The sequence below is a fragment of the Oncorhynchus gorbuscha genome, linkage group LG03 (assembly GCF_021184085.1).
Source record: "Oncorhynchus gorbuscha isolate QuinsamMale2020 ecotype Even-year linkage group LG03, OgorEven_v1.0, whole genome shotgun sequence".
Lineage (NCBI taxonomy): Eukaryota > Metazoa > Chordata > Actinopteri > Salmoniformes > Salmonidae > Oncorhynchus > Oncorhynchus gorbuscha.
Window position 1 is genome coordinate 99072298 of NC_060175.1, and position 19691 is coordinate 99091988.

The following is a 19691-nucleotide window of genomic DNA, read 5'->3' on the forward strand; positions in this document are numbered from 1 at the left end:
AGACCGCCTGAAATTTCAGCCTGTTTAGGTGGGATGGAGTTTTGGCCTGTCTGACGACATCCCCAGGCGATATCAGTTAATAGACCAATAACAAAGAGCGTTTCAAAGCTCACTGCTAAAAACAGATCGTTTTCAGGTGACATGTCCCTCCCATTAGGCTCATCCAATTAGGCCCACCACTCAGACCACTCCCAGACAGTTCTAGCTAAATTATTGCTTGAGAAATTGCTCTTTGCTAAGAAGTTACAGTATTTTTGTTTCTTTTTTGGCCATCTTAAATGAAAACAAATCACAGTAGGGTACTTAATTGTTACCCAGAAAGGATTTGATATTGATTTTATTTTTTATTTTAAACGGCTGCATTGGACACTTTTGGGGCCGACAACAACATGGATTTCCCTGGTGATAATACAATACCACATTACCTTACTGAGAGGAAAACAGCACCGCCAGGACACAGGTCAGCCTCCGATGTTGGTGTGCTTTAGTGTGTGACGTTCCGTGAAATAACCCAATTGGACAGCTTCAAAAAGTCTTATCCCCACACACACACCTCCGTAAAACAAACTACCACACACACCTCCGTAAACAACTACCACACACACCTCCGTAAAACAAACTACCACACACACCTCCGTAAAACAACTACCACACACACCTCCGTAGAACAACTACCACACACACCTCCGTAGAACAACTACCACACACACCTCCGTAGAACAACTACCACACACACACACCTCCGTAAAACAACTAACACACCTCCGTAAAACAAACTACCACACACACCTCCGTAAAACAACTACCACACACACCTCCGTAAAACAACTACCACACACACACACCTCCGTAAAACAACTACCACACACACACACCTCCGTAAAACAAACTACCACACACACACCTCTGTAAAACAAACTACCACACACACACCTCCGTAAAACAACTACCACACACACACACCTCCGTAAAACAACTACCACACACACACACACCTCCGTAAAACAACTACCACACACACACACCTCCGTAAAACAACTACCACACACACACACACCTCCGTAAAACAACTACCACACACACACACACCTCCGTAAAACAACTACCACACACACACACATCTCCATAAAACAAACTACCACACACACACACACCTCTGTAAAACAACTACCACACACACACACCTCTGTAAAACAACTACCACAAACAAAACAAACTACACACACTCCGTAAAACAACTACCACACACACACACACCTCCGTAAAACAACTACCACAAACACACACACCTCCGTAAAACAACTACCACACACACACACACCTCCGTAAAACAACTACCACACACACACACATCTCCATAAAACAAACTACCACACACACACACCTCTGTAAAACAACTACCACACACACACACCTCTGTAAAACAACTACCACAAACACACACACACCTCCGTAAAACAACTACCACACACACACACACCTCCGTAAAACAACTACCACAAACACACACACACACACACACACAGTAATAGCGTACACTCCTCACTCCAACAGCAGGGAGTTAGTGATGTCATTTCAAAAAGCTTTGTCCATAGTGGGTTTTCACACTGGGATGCCTCAACTCAGACAGGACATTTGAGGGGAAAGAACCGGGTTTGGTAGGGGAGGACCGGTGAACGCTCTCCAAGCAAACAAAGAAAGAATTGTTGTAGAATGAGAGATTAGTTCCGATTCATTTGCATCTTTTCCTGTTTGTATCGTCATGAGCTGTGACCAAGATTTAGATCAAGATGGAAATTTACCAAGGCTACTGGTAAGAATACTTCCCCAGCTGAAGTTGTTCAATAGCACGTGCTCTTTTGAGGCGACTACATTGCAGCCAATATTCGACTACTTCATAATTTGAGAGAAAAAAAAATATTTCAGGGTAGGAGTAGGTTTATGTTCTGATATCATGAGTAGAAAAATCAGGAGAGTAGCCTATTTATCACAATGGATTAATACATATATTGTGCTAAATGAAGCAGGAGAACAACTCACACACACACACACACACACAAACTGTTAACACAGTGGTGTGTCTGAGAAGGAACTTTCCTGCAGCCATGTTTCCAAGTCAGATTTTGTTTTCCTCTACATTTGGAGCAACAGACATGAAACGACGGCCCTACCGTGCAGGGCGCCGTAGCTGGAAAGGTCAATGCAGACTCTAACAAGAATAGTATAATATCTCAATATCATACATTGGTAGAGGGAAATATAGTAATTACAGGCAAGAAAAGGTCAGTCCAGAAATATATTTCTTACAAATGAAGGTATAGCATTTTTGTTTGTTTATTATTGATTAATATTCCGTTGACATCATCAAAGGGACAACAAATGTCTTTACCGCATGTACATGTTATATTATGTTGTAGCTTTCTGTGATTTTCATTCTATATAGAAATATGTTTTACAATTATGCCATTCGAGGAACTACTACTTGTTTTTTTTTGTTCCTGTAGTTCACAGTACTTCTACTGTAATCATGAATGTTCCTACAGCCTTTTCCTAGCCTTAACCATGCTCACACCACACACACACAGATACACACGCAATGACACACACACAGAGACACGAGATACACACAGATACAGATACACACAGATACACACACACACAGACACGAGTTACAGACACACACAATGACACACACACACAGACACGAGGTACACACAGATACAGATACAAACAGATACACACACACACAATGACACACACACACAGACACGAGGTACACACAGATACAGATACACACAGATACACACACACACAGACACGAGTTACAGACACACACAATGACACACACACACAGACACGAGGTACACACAGATACAGATACAAACAGATACACACACACACAATGACACACACACAATGACACACACACACAGACACGAGATACACACAGATACAGATACACACAGATACACACACACACAGACACGAGTTACAGACACACACAATGACACACACACACAGACACGAGGTACACACAGATACAGATACAAACAGATACACACACACACAATGACACACACACAATGACACACACACACAGACACGAGATACACACAGATACAGATACACACAGATACACACACACACAGACACGAGATACACACAGATACAGATACACACAGATACACACACACACAGACACGAGATACAGACACACGCAATGACACACGCACACACACACACACACACACACACACACACACACACACACACACACACACACACACACACACACACACACACACACACACACACACACACACACACACACAGAGACACACGCAATGACACACACACACACAGACACAAGACACAGACACGATACACACAGACACACACAATGACACACACACACACAAGACACAGACACGATACACACAGACACACACACACACACAGAGAGAGACATAGACACACACACTCTGTGATGTAAATGCATTAAGCCTTCCTAAGGGGGCCATGTGCTGTTGGAACTGCCTGAGGAGAGACTGTCTGTCTGGGCATGGCCATGTCACCTTATGACACTTGGAGATGTTGCTCCTGTAAAAGACATCACAACCAGCCTGGCTGATTCGGAAAGCCCCGGGGGATCACAACCAGCCTGGCTGATTCGGAAAGCCCCGGGGGATCACAACCAGCCTGGCTGATTCAGAAAGCCCCGGGGGATCACAACCAGCCTGGCTGATTCGGAAAGCCCCTCGTCTAGTTTAACACTCGAAACAGAAGTAGGTCAGTAATGCATATCTGCCACAGCCGCTGAGAGAAAGAGACAACTCAACACCTAATAGAAGTGTGCCAGACATGCCACCAGAGGTCTTTTCACAGTCCCCAACTCCAGAACAAACTCAAGAAAGCGTACATTATTATATAGTGCCATAATTGCATTATTGTGTGTATGTATTGATATGTAGGCTACTTGTGCCTTTAAAAAAAAGATTATGTAGTTCTGTCCTTGAGTTGTTCTTATCTATTAATGTTCTGTATTATGTTTCATGTGGATCCCAGGAAGAGTAGCTGCTGTTTTTACAACAGCTAAATTGGGGATCCTAATAAAATACCAAGTGTCTGTTAAGCAATTCATGACTGTATGTATCCTAAGCAGATGTCACCTGAGGTCATTAAGGAAACTATTGTAACAAGCAGCTGTTCTCTCTCTCCGGCAGGTGCTGCAGGCTCCAACGCTTCCTTTCTTATTGTGTTGCTTGGGGTCTCCTGAGGATCCTGTGCTTTTGCAAATAAAGATCAATGACTCACGCAGCAGTCAACAGCGAACCTCCAAGGGATCACTACAACTCTACTCACTGATATTCTACTATTCTATGTATTTACAAAGAGCTTACGTTGGAGACAAGCTGGAATTCTGTGTGGTTTTGATGGGATTGGAGCCATGGGCTAAGAGGCCACACTGAAGTGGGACAGGTTTTAGACTAGTCCTTTATTTGGTTGTGTGTGGTAATGTTAGTGTTTAGTAGGCACGTCAAACTTCCAGTTAATTAAGTGCAGTGAATGACGAGCTGATAAAACCAACAGGGAGGAATTCTGACATGACTTACCTTCTGTAGGCTACTCAGGCACCTGGGAATCCCCCGGAGGAACTTCTGTGGTTTAGTCCCATCCTGTGCTCTCAACAAGCAGTGTGCTCTCCCTGCACCATCTAGTCTCCATCTGTAAGTCACAAGTATCTCACAACTTTACGGGGGGGAGGGGAGAACGCCAGCGGCTCCTCCTTAACTGTAAACACACAGTCCACTTCCTTGTCTGCAGCTGCCTGTAAAGTAAACTATTTCCCCCTGCTCATTACTGTCCAAGTGTTGGTCTAGCTCTCCTTATTGAGAGAGGCTATCTGCCCACTGCCCCGCAGGACAGAGAAGGTGTTCAGCACCTAGCAAAACGCCCTTCAGCTTGGTTCAGGTAACGGAATTTAAAAAGGGATAAAAAAAACTGGTTCTGAAATTTACAAACAGGGAGGAAGAATAAGCACTATCAATTCAGTTAGGAAAAGTGCCCCAGCTGTGGAAGCTTAGGGAGGGACATTTCTGTTAACAAATAAAACATGGACAACTAAAGGATGTGTACAAATCATGAATGAATTCAATGGGGGAAAAAGTCTAATGACGGTGGCATTTTCAGATAGAATTCAATTAGCTTGGGATTTAAGATAATCACATTTTGCTGTTCATATTTCTGATACAAAATATTCAATATTACATAAATAAAACAGCTCTATCTCTATGCATTGTATATTCCACACCACAACCCTACAGTGAAGACTGGGGGCAGCAAATCATCCTCAACCCAATGAAATACAGCATTATACATTATAGACCATTTGAGTTGCAGACCCATCAATAGAAATCCTACTAGATTTAGTGACCACTTACCATACCAATATTGTTCTAAAATATATGATTACATTTCACAAGTTCACCTGCAGTATGAAAGTCCAGAAAGACTGGTAACTGTTACACCAGTGCAGAAACGAACATATATTAATGGTTACAACAATGTTTTGTGCAGTGCGCAAGGTTACGCTGATGCCGCACGGCTACGCAGATGCCGCAAGACTACGCGGATGCCGCAAGGCTACGCGGGTGCCGCAAGGCTACGCTGATGCCGCAAGACTACGCTGATGCCGCAAGACTACGCGGGTGCCGCAAGGCTACGCTGATGCCGCAATACTACGCTGATGCCGCAAGGTTACGCTGATGCCGCAAGGCTACGCGGATGCCGCAAGGCTACGCGGGTGCCGCAAGGCTACGCTGATGCCGCAAGACTACGCTGATGCCGCAAGGCTACGCGGATGCATTACACAGGAAAGTAGACGCGAGAACTCCTACCACCGCACGGCGCTGTGGCCCCAGAAGTGCATCCTGCTGTCATTGTTTCATTCAAGTCAACTGTGTTTCCGTGTACATAGCTACTAGCTAACAGAGCTGTCAAGGCAGGCAATATGAACATTTAAATAACTATGCCAAACTGTGACAAGTTTGGAAAAGTGTCTTAGTCAGACAGTTTGTGTAGACATGGATTGACGAGTTATTTTTCAAGGAACTGTCGTGCCAACTTCCCGAGCCCTCGTTACGCTACTCGGTGTCCAGCCATGCCTCTCGTCGGTGCAAACCAACCACAGTTGATTCGTTCAAGTCAGAAGGACGAATATTATCAACAGTGTCTCAGGAACAACGCGAATGAAGCTTTCCAGACTCTTGCAGGCAAGTAGGCGGGATACACAGCTATAGCCTACATGACCATTTTAGAGCATAGCTATGAATGCATTAGCACATTTCATTCAATGTTAACATTACTATCGGCAAAAAGGCGCTAAAGTAGTTATCTTCTTTACCGGGTACGTTTGTTAAAGAGCCCTAGACGCTCCGGTCTGGAAGGTGCGAAAGTTTTGCTGTACTGTTTTAGAAACCATGAGGGACGTGTCTTTTCATATCAACGAGAAGAAAACCAATTATACACCTTTTATAGAGTTAGGGTTAGTGCAGCTACACACCTTCTACGGAACTTTACAAATATGAGTATTTCTTGCAGACGTGAAAGATATGTTTCGAAAACAGTTTCACAAACGATGAATATTGAAGTTTCTAAACATTAAAACACCGCGTCGGGATTTGTAGTTCCCACGGAGCCAAACGTGGGCGAATGTAACTGCTTAAAACCCGACATGCAGAGAAGGGTTTTCAAGAGCCATGAATGCATCAGCTAATATCCTGCTTTATAATAGTTATTATTCTTACAGTAGCTAGCTAGCTGCTTTGTTCTTTACTCCTACAGGGTCCAAGAGATGGCTGCACTGGAGAAAAGAGATCCAACTCCTGTCAGACCTGGCATACTACGGTTTAACCACATTCTCAGGTAGGTAAACAAACTGCTGGAGCTCCATACTGTGTTCAAAACTGACAGGCAGGCGTTTGCCATCAAAGACAGACCAGGGGCATTCATTGTTAATGACACCTAACCACACATCCTTGCTGTCCCTCCCCGTGTCATCCAGGGTACCAGACGTTGGGCGAGGAGTATGTCAGTATCATCCAAGTGGACCCCACTCTGCGCAGGGTACCGTCGCGCGTCAGACGAGGAGCCCTGGTGCTCCTCCACAGCCTGTTTCCATACCTGCTGGACAAGCTGCTGGTGTGCCTGGAGAATGAGCTGGAGGCGGGGGAGGAGGAGAGCCAGGGAGGGGGAATCCAGAGAGCAACAGTGGCCAGTCCTTGGAGCCCCGGAGCCTGGATGAGAGGCTGGGTCCGGAGGGCGTTGGAGATGCTGACGGAGCCCCAGAGGAGGGCGTGTGTGCCGGCCGTGTTGGCCCTCCAGCAGGGACTCTCCATTTTCCACCGGGTGCATGTGGCCTTGTTTTACATCAGCGGGGCCTTCTACCACCTGGGGAAGAGGACGGCCGGAGTGAGCTATGTGGGTTTTTGTGTGAGAACCTATTCAGTAGTGTACCGTAGCAAACCTTTTTGCAATGGGGGACAGGTTCAAATTATCACTCCCTTTTTCAGTCCTTTTTCTTACGAGCTGAACTCTGTTTACTGTTGCAAAATGCTATGTTATGGTGGGCCCTAATGGGCCCATGTCTCAGTGTTTTACGAGTGTATGCTTCTCACCATTCTTTATTTCCCTGGGTGGTTAGCTACGGGTACGTGGTGTAACGGGGGACGACGGCAACATCCGGAGCAGCTACAGGCTCCTGGGCGTGATCTCCCTGATGCAGTTGGCCCTCACGCTGGCCCTGCAACTCAACAACTTCCGTCAGAGACAGAGAGCCCGGCAGGAGTGGAGACAACACAGGAACCTGCCCTCCAGGTACAATGCAGTAGGACACTGTTTTAATAATATAATTAACACGGACTGCCTTGGTCACACTGAGAATCTGCTACCAAATGTATCCTATATACCTTTCTATCCCATACACCGTATCTATACCATATATATACCATATCTATACCATATATATATACCTATATCTATACCATATATATATACCATATCTATACCATATATATATACCATATCTATACCATATATATACCATATCTATACCATATACCATATCTATACCATATACCATATATATCCCATATACCATATATATACCATATACCATATATATACCATATATATCCCATATACCATATATATCCCATATATATCCCATATACCATATATATACCATATATATCCCGTATACCATATATATACCATATATATCCCGTATACCATATATATACCATATATATCCCGTATACCATATATATACCATATATATCCCATATACCATATCTATCCCATACACCATATATATCCCATACACCATATATATCCCATACACCATATATATCCCATACACCATATACATCCCATATATATACCATACACCATATATATCCCATACACCATATATATCCCATACACCATATATATCCCATATACGATATATATATATAACATATACCATATATATCCCACCATATACCATATATATCCCATACACCATATATATACCATATATATCCCATATACCATATATATCCCATATACCATATATATCCCATATACCATATATATCCCATATACCATATATATACCATATACCATATATATCCCATATACCATATATATACCATACACCATATATATCCCATACACCATATATATCCCATATACCATATATATCCCATACACCATATATATACCATATATATCCCATACACCATATATATACCATATATATCCCATACACCATATATATACCATATATATCCCATACACCATATATATACCATATATATCCCATACACCATATATATACCATATATATCCCATACACCATATATATACCATATATATCCCATACACCATATATATACCATACACCATATATATACCATATATATCCCATACACCATATATATACCATACACCATATATATACCATACACCATATATATACCATACACCATATATATACCATATATATCCCATACACCATATATATCCCATACACCATATATATCCCATATACCATATATATACCATATATATCCCATACACCATATATATACCATATATATCCCATATACCATATATATCCCATACACCATATATATACCATATATATACAATACACCATATATATACCATACACCATATATATATACCATATATATACCATATATATCCCACCATATACCATATATATCTCATACACCATATATATCCCATACACCATATATATACCATATATATCCCATAACCATATATATCCCATACACCATATATATACCATATATATCCCATACACCATATATATACCATATATATCCCATACACCATATATATACCATATATATCCCATACACCATATATATACCATATATATCCCATACACCATATATATACCATACACCATATATATACCATATACCATATATATCCCATACACCATATATATACCATACACCATATATATACCATACACCATATATATACCATACACCATATATATCCCATACACCATATATATCCCATACACCATATATATACCATATATATCCCATACACCATATATATCCCATACACCATATATATACCATATATATCCCATACACCATATATATACACCATACACCATATATATACCATACACCATATATATCCCATACACCATATATATCCCATACACCATATATATACCATATATATCCCATACACCATATATATCCCATACACCATATATATACCATATATATCCCATAACCATATATATCCCATATACCATATATATCCCATACACCATATATATACCATATATATCCCATACACCATATATATACCATATATATCCCATACACCATATATATACCATATATATCCCATACACCATATATATACCATATATATCCCATACACCATATATATACCATATATATCCCATACACCATATATATACCATATATATACCATACACCATATATATCCCATACACCATATATATACCATACACCATATATATCCCATACACCATATATATCCCATACACCATATATATACCATATATATCCCATACACCATATATATACCATATATATCCCATACACCATATATATACCATATATATCCCATACACCATATATATACCATACACCATATATATACACCATACACCATATATATACCATACACCATATATATCCCATACACCATATATATCCCATACACCATATATATACCATATATATCCCATACACCATATATATCCCATACACCATATATAGTGGTCCTTCTGTAGCTCAGTTGGTAGAGCATGGCGCTTGTAACGCCAGGGTAGTGGGTTCGATTCCCGGGACCACCCATACGTAGAATGTATGCACACATGACTGTAAGTCGCTTTGGATAAAAGCGTCTGCTAAATGGCATTTATTATTATTATTATTATATATACCATATATATATCATATATATATATACCATATACCATATCTATCCCATATACCATATATATCCCATATACATCCCATATACCATATACATCCCATATACCATATACATCCCATATACCATTCTATCCCATATACCATACACCATATATATCCCGTACATTATATATATCCCATATACCATATATATACCATATCTATCCCATATACCATATATCCCATACACCATATATATACCATATTTACATTTACATTACATTTAAGTCATTTAGCAGACGCTCTTATCCAGAGCGACTTACAAATTGGTGCATTCACCTTATGACATCCAGTGGAACAGTCACTTTACAATAGTGCATCTAAATCTTAAAGGGGGGATACTTAACCTATCCTAGGTATTCCTTAAAGAGGTGGGGTTTCAGGTGTCTCCGGAAGGTGGTGATTGACTCCGCTGTCCTGGCGTCGTGAGGGAGTTTGTTCCACCATTGGGGGCCAGAGCAGCGAACAGTTTTGACTGGGCTGAGCGGGAGCTGTACTTCCTCAGTGGTAGGGAGGCGAGCAGGCCAGAGGTGGATGAACGCAGTGCCCTTGTTTGGGTGTAGGGCCTGATCAGAGCCTGGAGGTACTGAGGTGCCGTTCCCCTCACAGCTCCGTAGGCAAGCACCATGGTCTTGTAGCGGATGCGAGCTTCAACTGGAAGCCAGTGGAGAGAACGGAGGAGCGGGGTGACGTGAGAGAACTTGGGAAGGTTGAACACCAGACGGGCTGCGGCGTTCTGGATGAGTTGAAGGGGTTTAATGGCACAGGCAGGGAGCCCAGCCAACAGCAAGTTGCAGTAATCCAGACGGGAGATGACAAGTGCCTGGATTAGGACCTGCGCCGCTTCCTGTGTGAGGCAGGGTCGTACTCTGCGGATGTTGTAGAGCATGAACCTACAGGAACGGGCCACCGCCTTGATGTTGGTTGAGAACGACAGGGTGTTGTCCAGGATCACACCAAGGTTCTTAGCGCTCTGGGAGGAGGACACAATGGAGTTGTCAACTGTGATGGCGAGATCATGGAACGGGCAGTCCTTCCCCGGGAGGAAGAGCAGCTCCGTCTTGCCGAGGTTCAGCTTGAGGTGGTGATCCGTCATCCACACTGATATGTCTGCCAGACATGCAGAGATGCGATTCGCCACCTGGTCATCAGAAGGGGGAAAGGAGAAGATTAGTTGTGTGTCGTCTGCATAGCAATGATAGGAGAGACCATGTGAGGTTATGACAGAACCAAGTGACTTGGTGTATAGCGAGAATAGGAGAGGGCCTAGAACAGAGCCCTGGGGGACACCAGTGGTGAGAGCGCGTGGTGAGGAGACAGATTCTCGCCACGCCACCTGGTAGGAGCGACCTGTCAGGTAGGACGCAATCCAAGCGTGGGCCGCGCCGGAGATGCCCAACTCGGAGAGGGTGGAGAGGAGGATCTGATGGTTCACAGTATCGAAGGCAGCCGATAGATCTAGAAGGATGAGAGCAGAGGAGAGAGAGTTAGCTTTAGCAGTGCGGAGCGCCTCCGTGATACAGAGGAGAGCAGTCTCAGTTGAATGACTAGTCTTGAAACCTGACTGATTTGGATCAAGAAGGTCATTCAGAGAGAGATAGCGGGAGAGCTGGCCAAGGACGGCACGTTCAAGAGTTTTGGAGAGAAAAGAAAGAAGGGATACTGGTCTGTAATTGTTGACATCGGAGGGATCGAGTGTAGGTTTTTTCAGAAGGGGTGCAACTCTCGCTCTCTTGAAGACGGAAGGGACGTAGCCAGCGGTCAGTGATGAGTTGATGAGCGAGGTGAGGTAAGGGAGAAGGTCTCCGGAAATGGTCTGGAGAAGAGGGGAGGGGATAGGGTCAAGCGGGCAGGTTGTTGGGCGGCCGGCCGTCACAAGACGCGAGATTTCATCTGGAGAGAGAGGGGAGAAAGAGGTCAGAGCACAGGGTAGGGCAGTGTGAGCAGAACCAGCGGTGTCGTTTGACTTAGCAAACGAGGATCGGATGTCGTCGACCTTCTTTTCAAAATGGTTGACAAAGTCGTCTGCAGAGAGGGAGGAGGGGGGGAGGGGGAGGATGATTCAGGAGGGAGGAGAAGGTGGCAAAGAGCTTCCTAGGGTTAGAGGCAGATGCTTGGAATTTAGCGTGGTAGAAAGTGGCTTTAGCAGCAGAGACAGAGGAGGAAAATGTAGAGAGGAGGGAGTGAAAGGATGCCAGGTCCACAGGGAGGCGAGTTTTCCTCCATTTCCGCTCGGCTGCCCGGAGCCCTGTTCTGTGAGCTCGCAATGAGTCATCGAGCCACGGAGCGGGAGGGGAGGACCGAGCCGGCCTGGAGGATAGGGGACATAGAGAGTCAAAGGATGCAGAGAGGGAGGAGAGGAGGGTTGAGGAGGCAGAATCAGGAGATAGGTTGGAGAAGGTTTGAGCGGAGGGAAGAGATGATAGGATGGAAGAGGAGAGAGTAGCGGGGAGAGAGAGCGAAGGTTGGGACGGCGCGATACCATCCGTGTAGGGGCAGTGTGGGAGGTGTTGGATGAGAGCGAGAGGGAAAAGGATACAAGGTAGTGGTCGGAGACTTGGAGGGGAGTTGCAATGAGGTTAGTGGAAGAACAGCATCTAGTAAAGATGAGGTCGAGCGTATTGCCTGCCTTGTGAGTAGGGGGGAAGGTGAGAGGGTGAGGTCAAAAGAGGAGAGGAGTGGAAAGAAGGAGGCAGAGAGGAATGAGTCAAAGGTAGACGTGGGGAGGTTAAAGTCGCCCAGAACTGTGAGAGGTGAGCCGTCCTCAGGAAAGGAGCTTATCAAGGCATCAAGCTCATTGATGAACTCTCCGAGGGAACCTGGAGGGCGATAAATGATAAGGATGTTAAGCTTGAAAGGGCTGGTAACTGTGACAGCATGGAATTCAAAGGAGGCGATAGACAGATGGGTAAGGGGAGAAAGAGAGAATGACCACTTGGGAGAGATGAGGATCCCGGTGCCACCACCCCGCTGACCAGAAGCTCTCGGGGTGTGCGAGAACACGTGGGCGGACGAAGAGAGAGCAGTAGGAGTAGCAGTGTTGTCTGTGGTTATCCATGTTTCCGTTAGTGCCAAGAAGTCGAGGGACTGGAGGGAGCCATAGGCTGAGATGAACTCTGCCTTGTTGACCGCAGATCGGCAATTCCAGAGGCTACCGGAGACCTGGAACTCCACGTGGGTCGTGCGCGCTGGGACCACCAGATTAGGGTGGCCGCGGCCACGCGGTGTGGAGCGTTTGTATGGTCTGTGCAGAGAGGAGAGAACAAGGATAAACAGACACATAGTTAACAGGCTACAGAAGAGGCTACGCTAATGCAAAGGAGATTGGAATGACAAGTGGACTACACGTCTCGAATGTTCAGAAAGTTAAGCTACGTAGCAAGAATCTTATTGACTAAAATGATTAAAATGATACAGTACTGCTGAAGTAGGCTAGCTGGCAGTGGGTGCGTTGTTGACACTACACTAATCAAGTCGTTCCGTTGAGTGTAATAGTTTCTACAGTGCTGCTATTCGGGGGCTAGCTGGCTAGCTAGTAGTGTTGTTTATGTTACGTTGCGTTAAAAGAACGACAATAGCTGGCTAGCTAACCTAGAAAATCGCTCTAGACTACACAATTATCTTTGATACAAAGACGGCTATGTAGCTAGCTATGTAGCTAGCTATGTAGCTAGCTACGATCAAACAAATCAAACCGTTGTACTGTAATGAAATGAAATGAAAATGTGATACTACCTGTGAATGCGACCGGGTTGTTGAGTTCTATTCAGAAGAACTCAATTCAGCTGTTGGCTAGCTAGCAGAGTCTCCTGCGGGAGCGAAGCGCCGATGCGACCACTCGCTCCAAACCGGAGCGAGTGGAGTAACTCAATAAGTGTTAATAAGAAATGTAAAGACTATATACCCGTGGCTCCCATGCACCTTACGAACACATGCGCACAATATATATATCCCATACACCATATATATACCATATATATCCCATATACCATACACCATATACATCCCATATGCCACATATATCCCATATACCATATATATCCCATATACCATATATATCCCATATACCATATATATACCATATATATCTAATATACCATTCTATCCCATATACCATACCTATCCCATATACCATATATCCCATATCCCATACACCATATATATCCCATATACCATACACCATATACATCCCATATACCATTCTATCCCATATACCATACCTATCCCATATACCATATATCATATCTCCCATATACCATATATGTCCCATACACCATATATATATCCGGTACACCATGTATATCCCGTACACCATGTATATCCCATTTACATTTAAGTCATTTAGCAGACGCTCTTATCCAGAGCGACTTACAAATTGGTGCATTCACCTCATGACCTCCAGTGGAACAGCCACTTTACAATAGTGCATCTAAATCTTTTAAGGGGGGGTAGAAGGATTACTTTATCCTATCCTAGGTATTCCTTAAAGAGGTGGGGTTTCAGGTGTCTCCGGAAGGTGGTGATTGACTCCGCTGTCCTGGCGTCGTGAGGGAGTTTGTTCCACCATTGGGGGGCCAGAGCAGCGAACAGTTTTGACTGGGCTGAGCGGGAACTGTACTTCCTCAGTGGTAGGGAGGCGAGCAGGCCAGAGGTGGATGAACGCAGTGCCCTTGTTTGGGTGTAGGGCCTGATCAGAGCCTGGAGGTACTGAGGTGCCGTTCCCCTCACAGCTCCGTAGGCAAGCACCATGGTCTTGTATGGTCATGTATGGTCTTGTATGGTCATATATATCCCGTACACCATATATATCCCGTACACCATATATATCCCGTACACCATATATATCCCGTACACCATATATATACCATATATATACCATATCTATACCATACACCATATATATACCATATCTATACCATACCTATCCCATATACCATATATATATCATATCTATCCCATATACCATATCTATACCATACCTATCCCATAAACCATATCTATACCATACCTATCCCATAAACCATATCTATACCATACCTATCCCATATACCATATCTATACCATATATATACCATATACCATATCTATACCATATATATACCATATACCATATCTATCCCATATACCACATATATACCATATATATACCATATACCATACCTATCCCATATCTATCCCATATACCATATATATCCCATATACCACATATATACCATATACCATATCTATACCATATACCATATATATACCATATCTATCCCATATACCACATATATACCATATACCATATCTATACCATATACCACATATATACCATATCTATCCCATATACCACATATATACCATATCTATCCCATATATAATATATATCCCATATACCATATCTATACCATATATATACCATATATATACCATATATATCCCATATACCACATATATACCATATCTATCCCATATACCATATCTATCCCATATACCATATTTATACCATACCTATCCCATAAACCATATCTATACCATATACCATATCTATTCCATATACCATATATATACCATATCTATACCATATCTATCCCATATACCACATATATACCATATCTATCCCATATATACCATATACCACATATATACCGTATCTATCCCATATACCATATACCATATATATACACCATATACCATACCTATCCCATATACCATATATATACCATATCTATCCCATATACCACATATATACCATATATATCCCATATACCATATATATCCCATATACCACATATATACCGTATCTATCCCATATACCATATCTATCCCATATACCACATGTATACCATATACCATATCTATCCCATATACCACATATATACCATATCTATCCCATATACCACATATATCCCATATCTATCCCATATACCACATATATACCATATCTATCCCATATACCATATATATCCCATATACCACATATATACCATATCTATACCATATACCACATATATACCATATCTATCCCATATACCATATATATCCCATATATATACCATATACCACATATATGCCATATCTATCCCATATACCTTGCTTGGTCCTGGGGTTCCATCAAGCTTCTCATTGGGGTTGGGTGTTGGTGGGTCCCCTGGGAAGCACTGCCTTTGAACAATGTAAAAATGTGCATGAACTTGAACGTACTTGACCCATCTAAATGTATGAAGTAATCTGAAATTGTAAATCCATGAAATGTGTGATAACTTGAAATATGAAAACCGTGGAAAAATTTGATTTAAATATGTTGTTTTTTTTAAATGTAGAAACACTATCGTGACAGGAAGTATTTGAGGATATTCAAATTACATCAGATGGATACAATTTGATTGCGAAGCTGCTGTTAAATCTTCACCTCAAGTTGGACATTTCCTTGAGATGCACACATGCCCCCATGCATTCTTCTCAATGTGAATATTGAGGTAAGCATATGAATTTCACATGTATGTATAGTTCTAAAATATACCCGTGTGTCTAGGTCCCAATCTGTAGACGAGACTGACTCTCCCCGTGCCTCTCGCTGTATCCTGTGTCTAGAGGAGAGGAGACACTCGACCTCCACCCCATGTGGTCATTTGTTCTGCTGGGAGTGTATCACAGAGTGGTGCAACACCAAGGTGAGAGCGTGACTACTGTTCTATGTCCTATTTAATTATGTGAATGAAACGCTACGCTCTTTAAGGGGTACTATAACAGTGGCACAGTCCAGAAACTACCTCTAACCTGTAGGTCTGACAGGACTGGAGAGGTATAATGTTCCACCTAGCGGGCCTATCGGAGGGTCAGTGTTCCGCCTGTCGGGGGGCCAGTGTTCCGCCTGTCGGGGAGGCCAGTGTTCCGCCTGTCGGGGGGCCAGTGTTCCGCCTGTCGGGGGGGGCCAGTGTTCCGCCTATCGGAGGGTCAGTGTTCCGCCTGTCGGGGAGGCCAGTGTTCCGCCTGTCGGGGGGCCAGTGTTCCGCCTGTCGGGGGGCCAGTGTTCCGCCTGTCGGGGGGCCAGTGTTCCGCCTGTCCGGGGGGGGCCAGTGTTCCGCCTGTCGGGGGGCCAGTGTTCCGCCTGTCGGGGGGCCAGTGTTCCGCCTGTCGGGGGGGTCAGTGTTCCGCCTGTCGGGGGGCCAGTGTTCCGCCTGTCGGGGGGCCAGTGTTCCGCCTGTCAGGGGGCCAGTGTTCCGCCTGTCGGGGGGGCCAGTGTTCCGCCTGTCGGGGGGCCAGTGTTCCGCCTGTCGGGGGGGCCAGTGTTCCGCCTGTCGGGGGGCCAGTGTTCCGCCTGTCGGGGGGCCAGTGTTCCGCCTGTCGGGGGGCCAGTGTTCCGCCTGTCGGGGGGCCAGTGTTCCGCCTGTTCGGGGGGGGCCAGTGTTCCGCCTGTCGGGGGGCCAGTGTTCCGCCTGTCGGGGGGGCCAGTGTTCCGCCTGTCGGGGGCCAGTGTTCCGCCTGTCGGGGGGCCAGTGTTCCGCCTGTCGGGGGGCCAGTGTTCCGCCTGTCGGAGGGCCAGTGTTCCGCCTATCGGAGGGTCAGTGTTCCACCTAGCCAGCCTATCGGAGGGTCAGTGTTCCACCTAGCCAGCCTATCTGTGAAAAGAAGCTAGATGCAGTGCATGACTATTTGTTCCTTCCTCTCCACAGACGGAGTGCCCTTTGTGTCGTGAGAAGTTCCAGCCTCATCGACTAGTCTACCTGAGGAACTACTAGCCGAAGAGCCAGAACCTCTGACGTGGCTGTTCTTATATGGCTCACTTCCTACATGACTGGATCGCCACATCGGACTGTTGAATCGTTAAACACAACTGTTTACTATCAGAGTTTAGCTATCCCTTGTTGAGGTCCCATCTGAATAGCATCTCACTTAGAGAATGGCTCCAGATCTTATTTTGGGCCGTTGATTCAGATATTGCCCGTGTCAAGTTATGTCCCGTATGAAAGAAAATGTGTGCGTGAAGCATTTAATTGTTTTTGTAGAAGAAAAAAACCTTTCAGTATACAGAATATTATTGTAAAGATCTGTACAACACTGTCCTCAGCCCTTTCATTCTGTGTCAGGGCTACACACTGGGATAATTTGTCGGTAATGGCTATATATTTTTTAAATTTCTTTGATAATGTACTGTTTCTACATTTTATGAGAATACGTAATGCAGTGCACTATATTGAACCATCATACATGTTTCAATGGTTTGCATATGAATCATGTTGGATTGCATCAGTCTGTAACCGATCTAAATGTGTACATTTAAAACAATGACTAATCAACTGCGCTAACAGTGGAATTATTTACGTCTCGTGTGTTTTATTGACAAGGCAACTAGTATGTTGTTTACATTAAGGCTGTTGTCATGGATCAGTGATGTATTAGCTCTGGCCTACAGAGGGGTATACTACAAAGCAGGATCAATGAGTTAGCCGGCCAATTTTTGATAAACAAACAAAAATATCAATTTTTTTGTTTTTTCTGGTTCATTTGCGGAGGCAGGGTAGCCTAGTGGTTAGAGGGTAGAGGCGGCAGTAACCAGAAGGTTGCAAGTTCAAACCCCCGAGCTGACAAGGTACAAATCTGTCGTTCTGCCCCTGAGCAGGCAGTTAACCCACTGTTCCTAGGCCGTCATTGAAAATAATAATTTGTTCTGAACTGACTTGCCTAGTTAAATAAAGGTTAAAAAAATAAATACTTACACTGTAAACCCCAATATGGTTGTCATTAAATCAAATACAATTGTATTTTTCACATGATGTGTAGACTAACAGGGAAATGCTTACTTGTGGGTTTAATTACACATAATGACAAAGCGAAAACAGTTTTTTAAACATTTTTGCAGTTGTATTAAACAGAAATACCTTATTCACATAAGTATTCAGACCCTTTGCTATGAGACTCGAAATTGCGCTTGGGTGCATCGTGTTTCCATTGATCATCCTTGATGTTTCTACAACTTGATTGGAGTCCACCTGTGGTAAATTCTGTTGATTGGACAAAGTCAAACACTTGCTTATATAACAGTTGACAGTGCATGTCAGAGCACAAACCAAGCCACGAGGTCGAAGGAATTGTCTGCAGAGCTCAGAGACAGGATTGAGTCGAGGTTACAGATCTGGGGCATTGAAGGTTCCCAAGAACACA

The 19691-nt window shown here is 43.7% G+C and overlaps 2 protein-coding genes across 3 annotated transcripts in view; one reads left to right on the top strand and one right to left on the bottom strand.

Annotated features, from left to right (window-relative positions):
• The window catches only part of LOC124032352 (1-phosphatidylinositol 4,5-bisphosphate phosphodiesterase eta-2-like), a 314070-nt gene extending 309365 nt beyond the window's left edge, over positions 1-4705 (bottom strand). The window contains exon 1 of the mRNA XM_046344691.1: positions 4614-4705. The gene's annotated coding sequence lies outside the window, so the exon portion shown is untranslated. The remainder of the gene's footprint in view (positions 1-4613) is intronic.
• A 1216-nt stretch (positions 4706-5921) lies between these two features.
• Positions 5922-18831, top strand: pex10 (peroxisomal biogenesis factor 10). 2 transcript variants are annotated; one of them, XM_046337806.1, is made up of 6 exons: positions 5927-6272; positions 6844-6924; positions 7064-7479; positions 7703-7875; positions 17062-17200; positions 18203-18831. In XM_046337806.1, exons 1-6 carry the CDS (start codon positions 6161-6163, stop codon positions 18266-18268), a joined length of 987 nt encoding a protein of 328 aa, XP_046193762.1. In that variant the 5' UTR covers positions 5927-6160; the 3' UTR covers positions 18269-18831. The 2 variants fall into 2 exon arrangements, with proteins under 2 accessions (XP_046193770.1, XP_046193762.1); XM_046337814.1 differs by lacking the exons at positions 17062-17200; positions 18203-18831 and adding an exon at positions 16850-17038 and having other exon boundaries at positions 5922-6272.
• Positions 18832-19691: the final 860 nt, after the last annotated feature.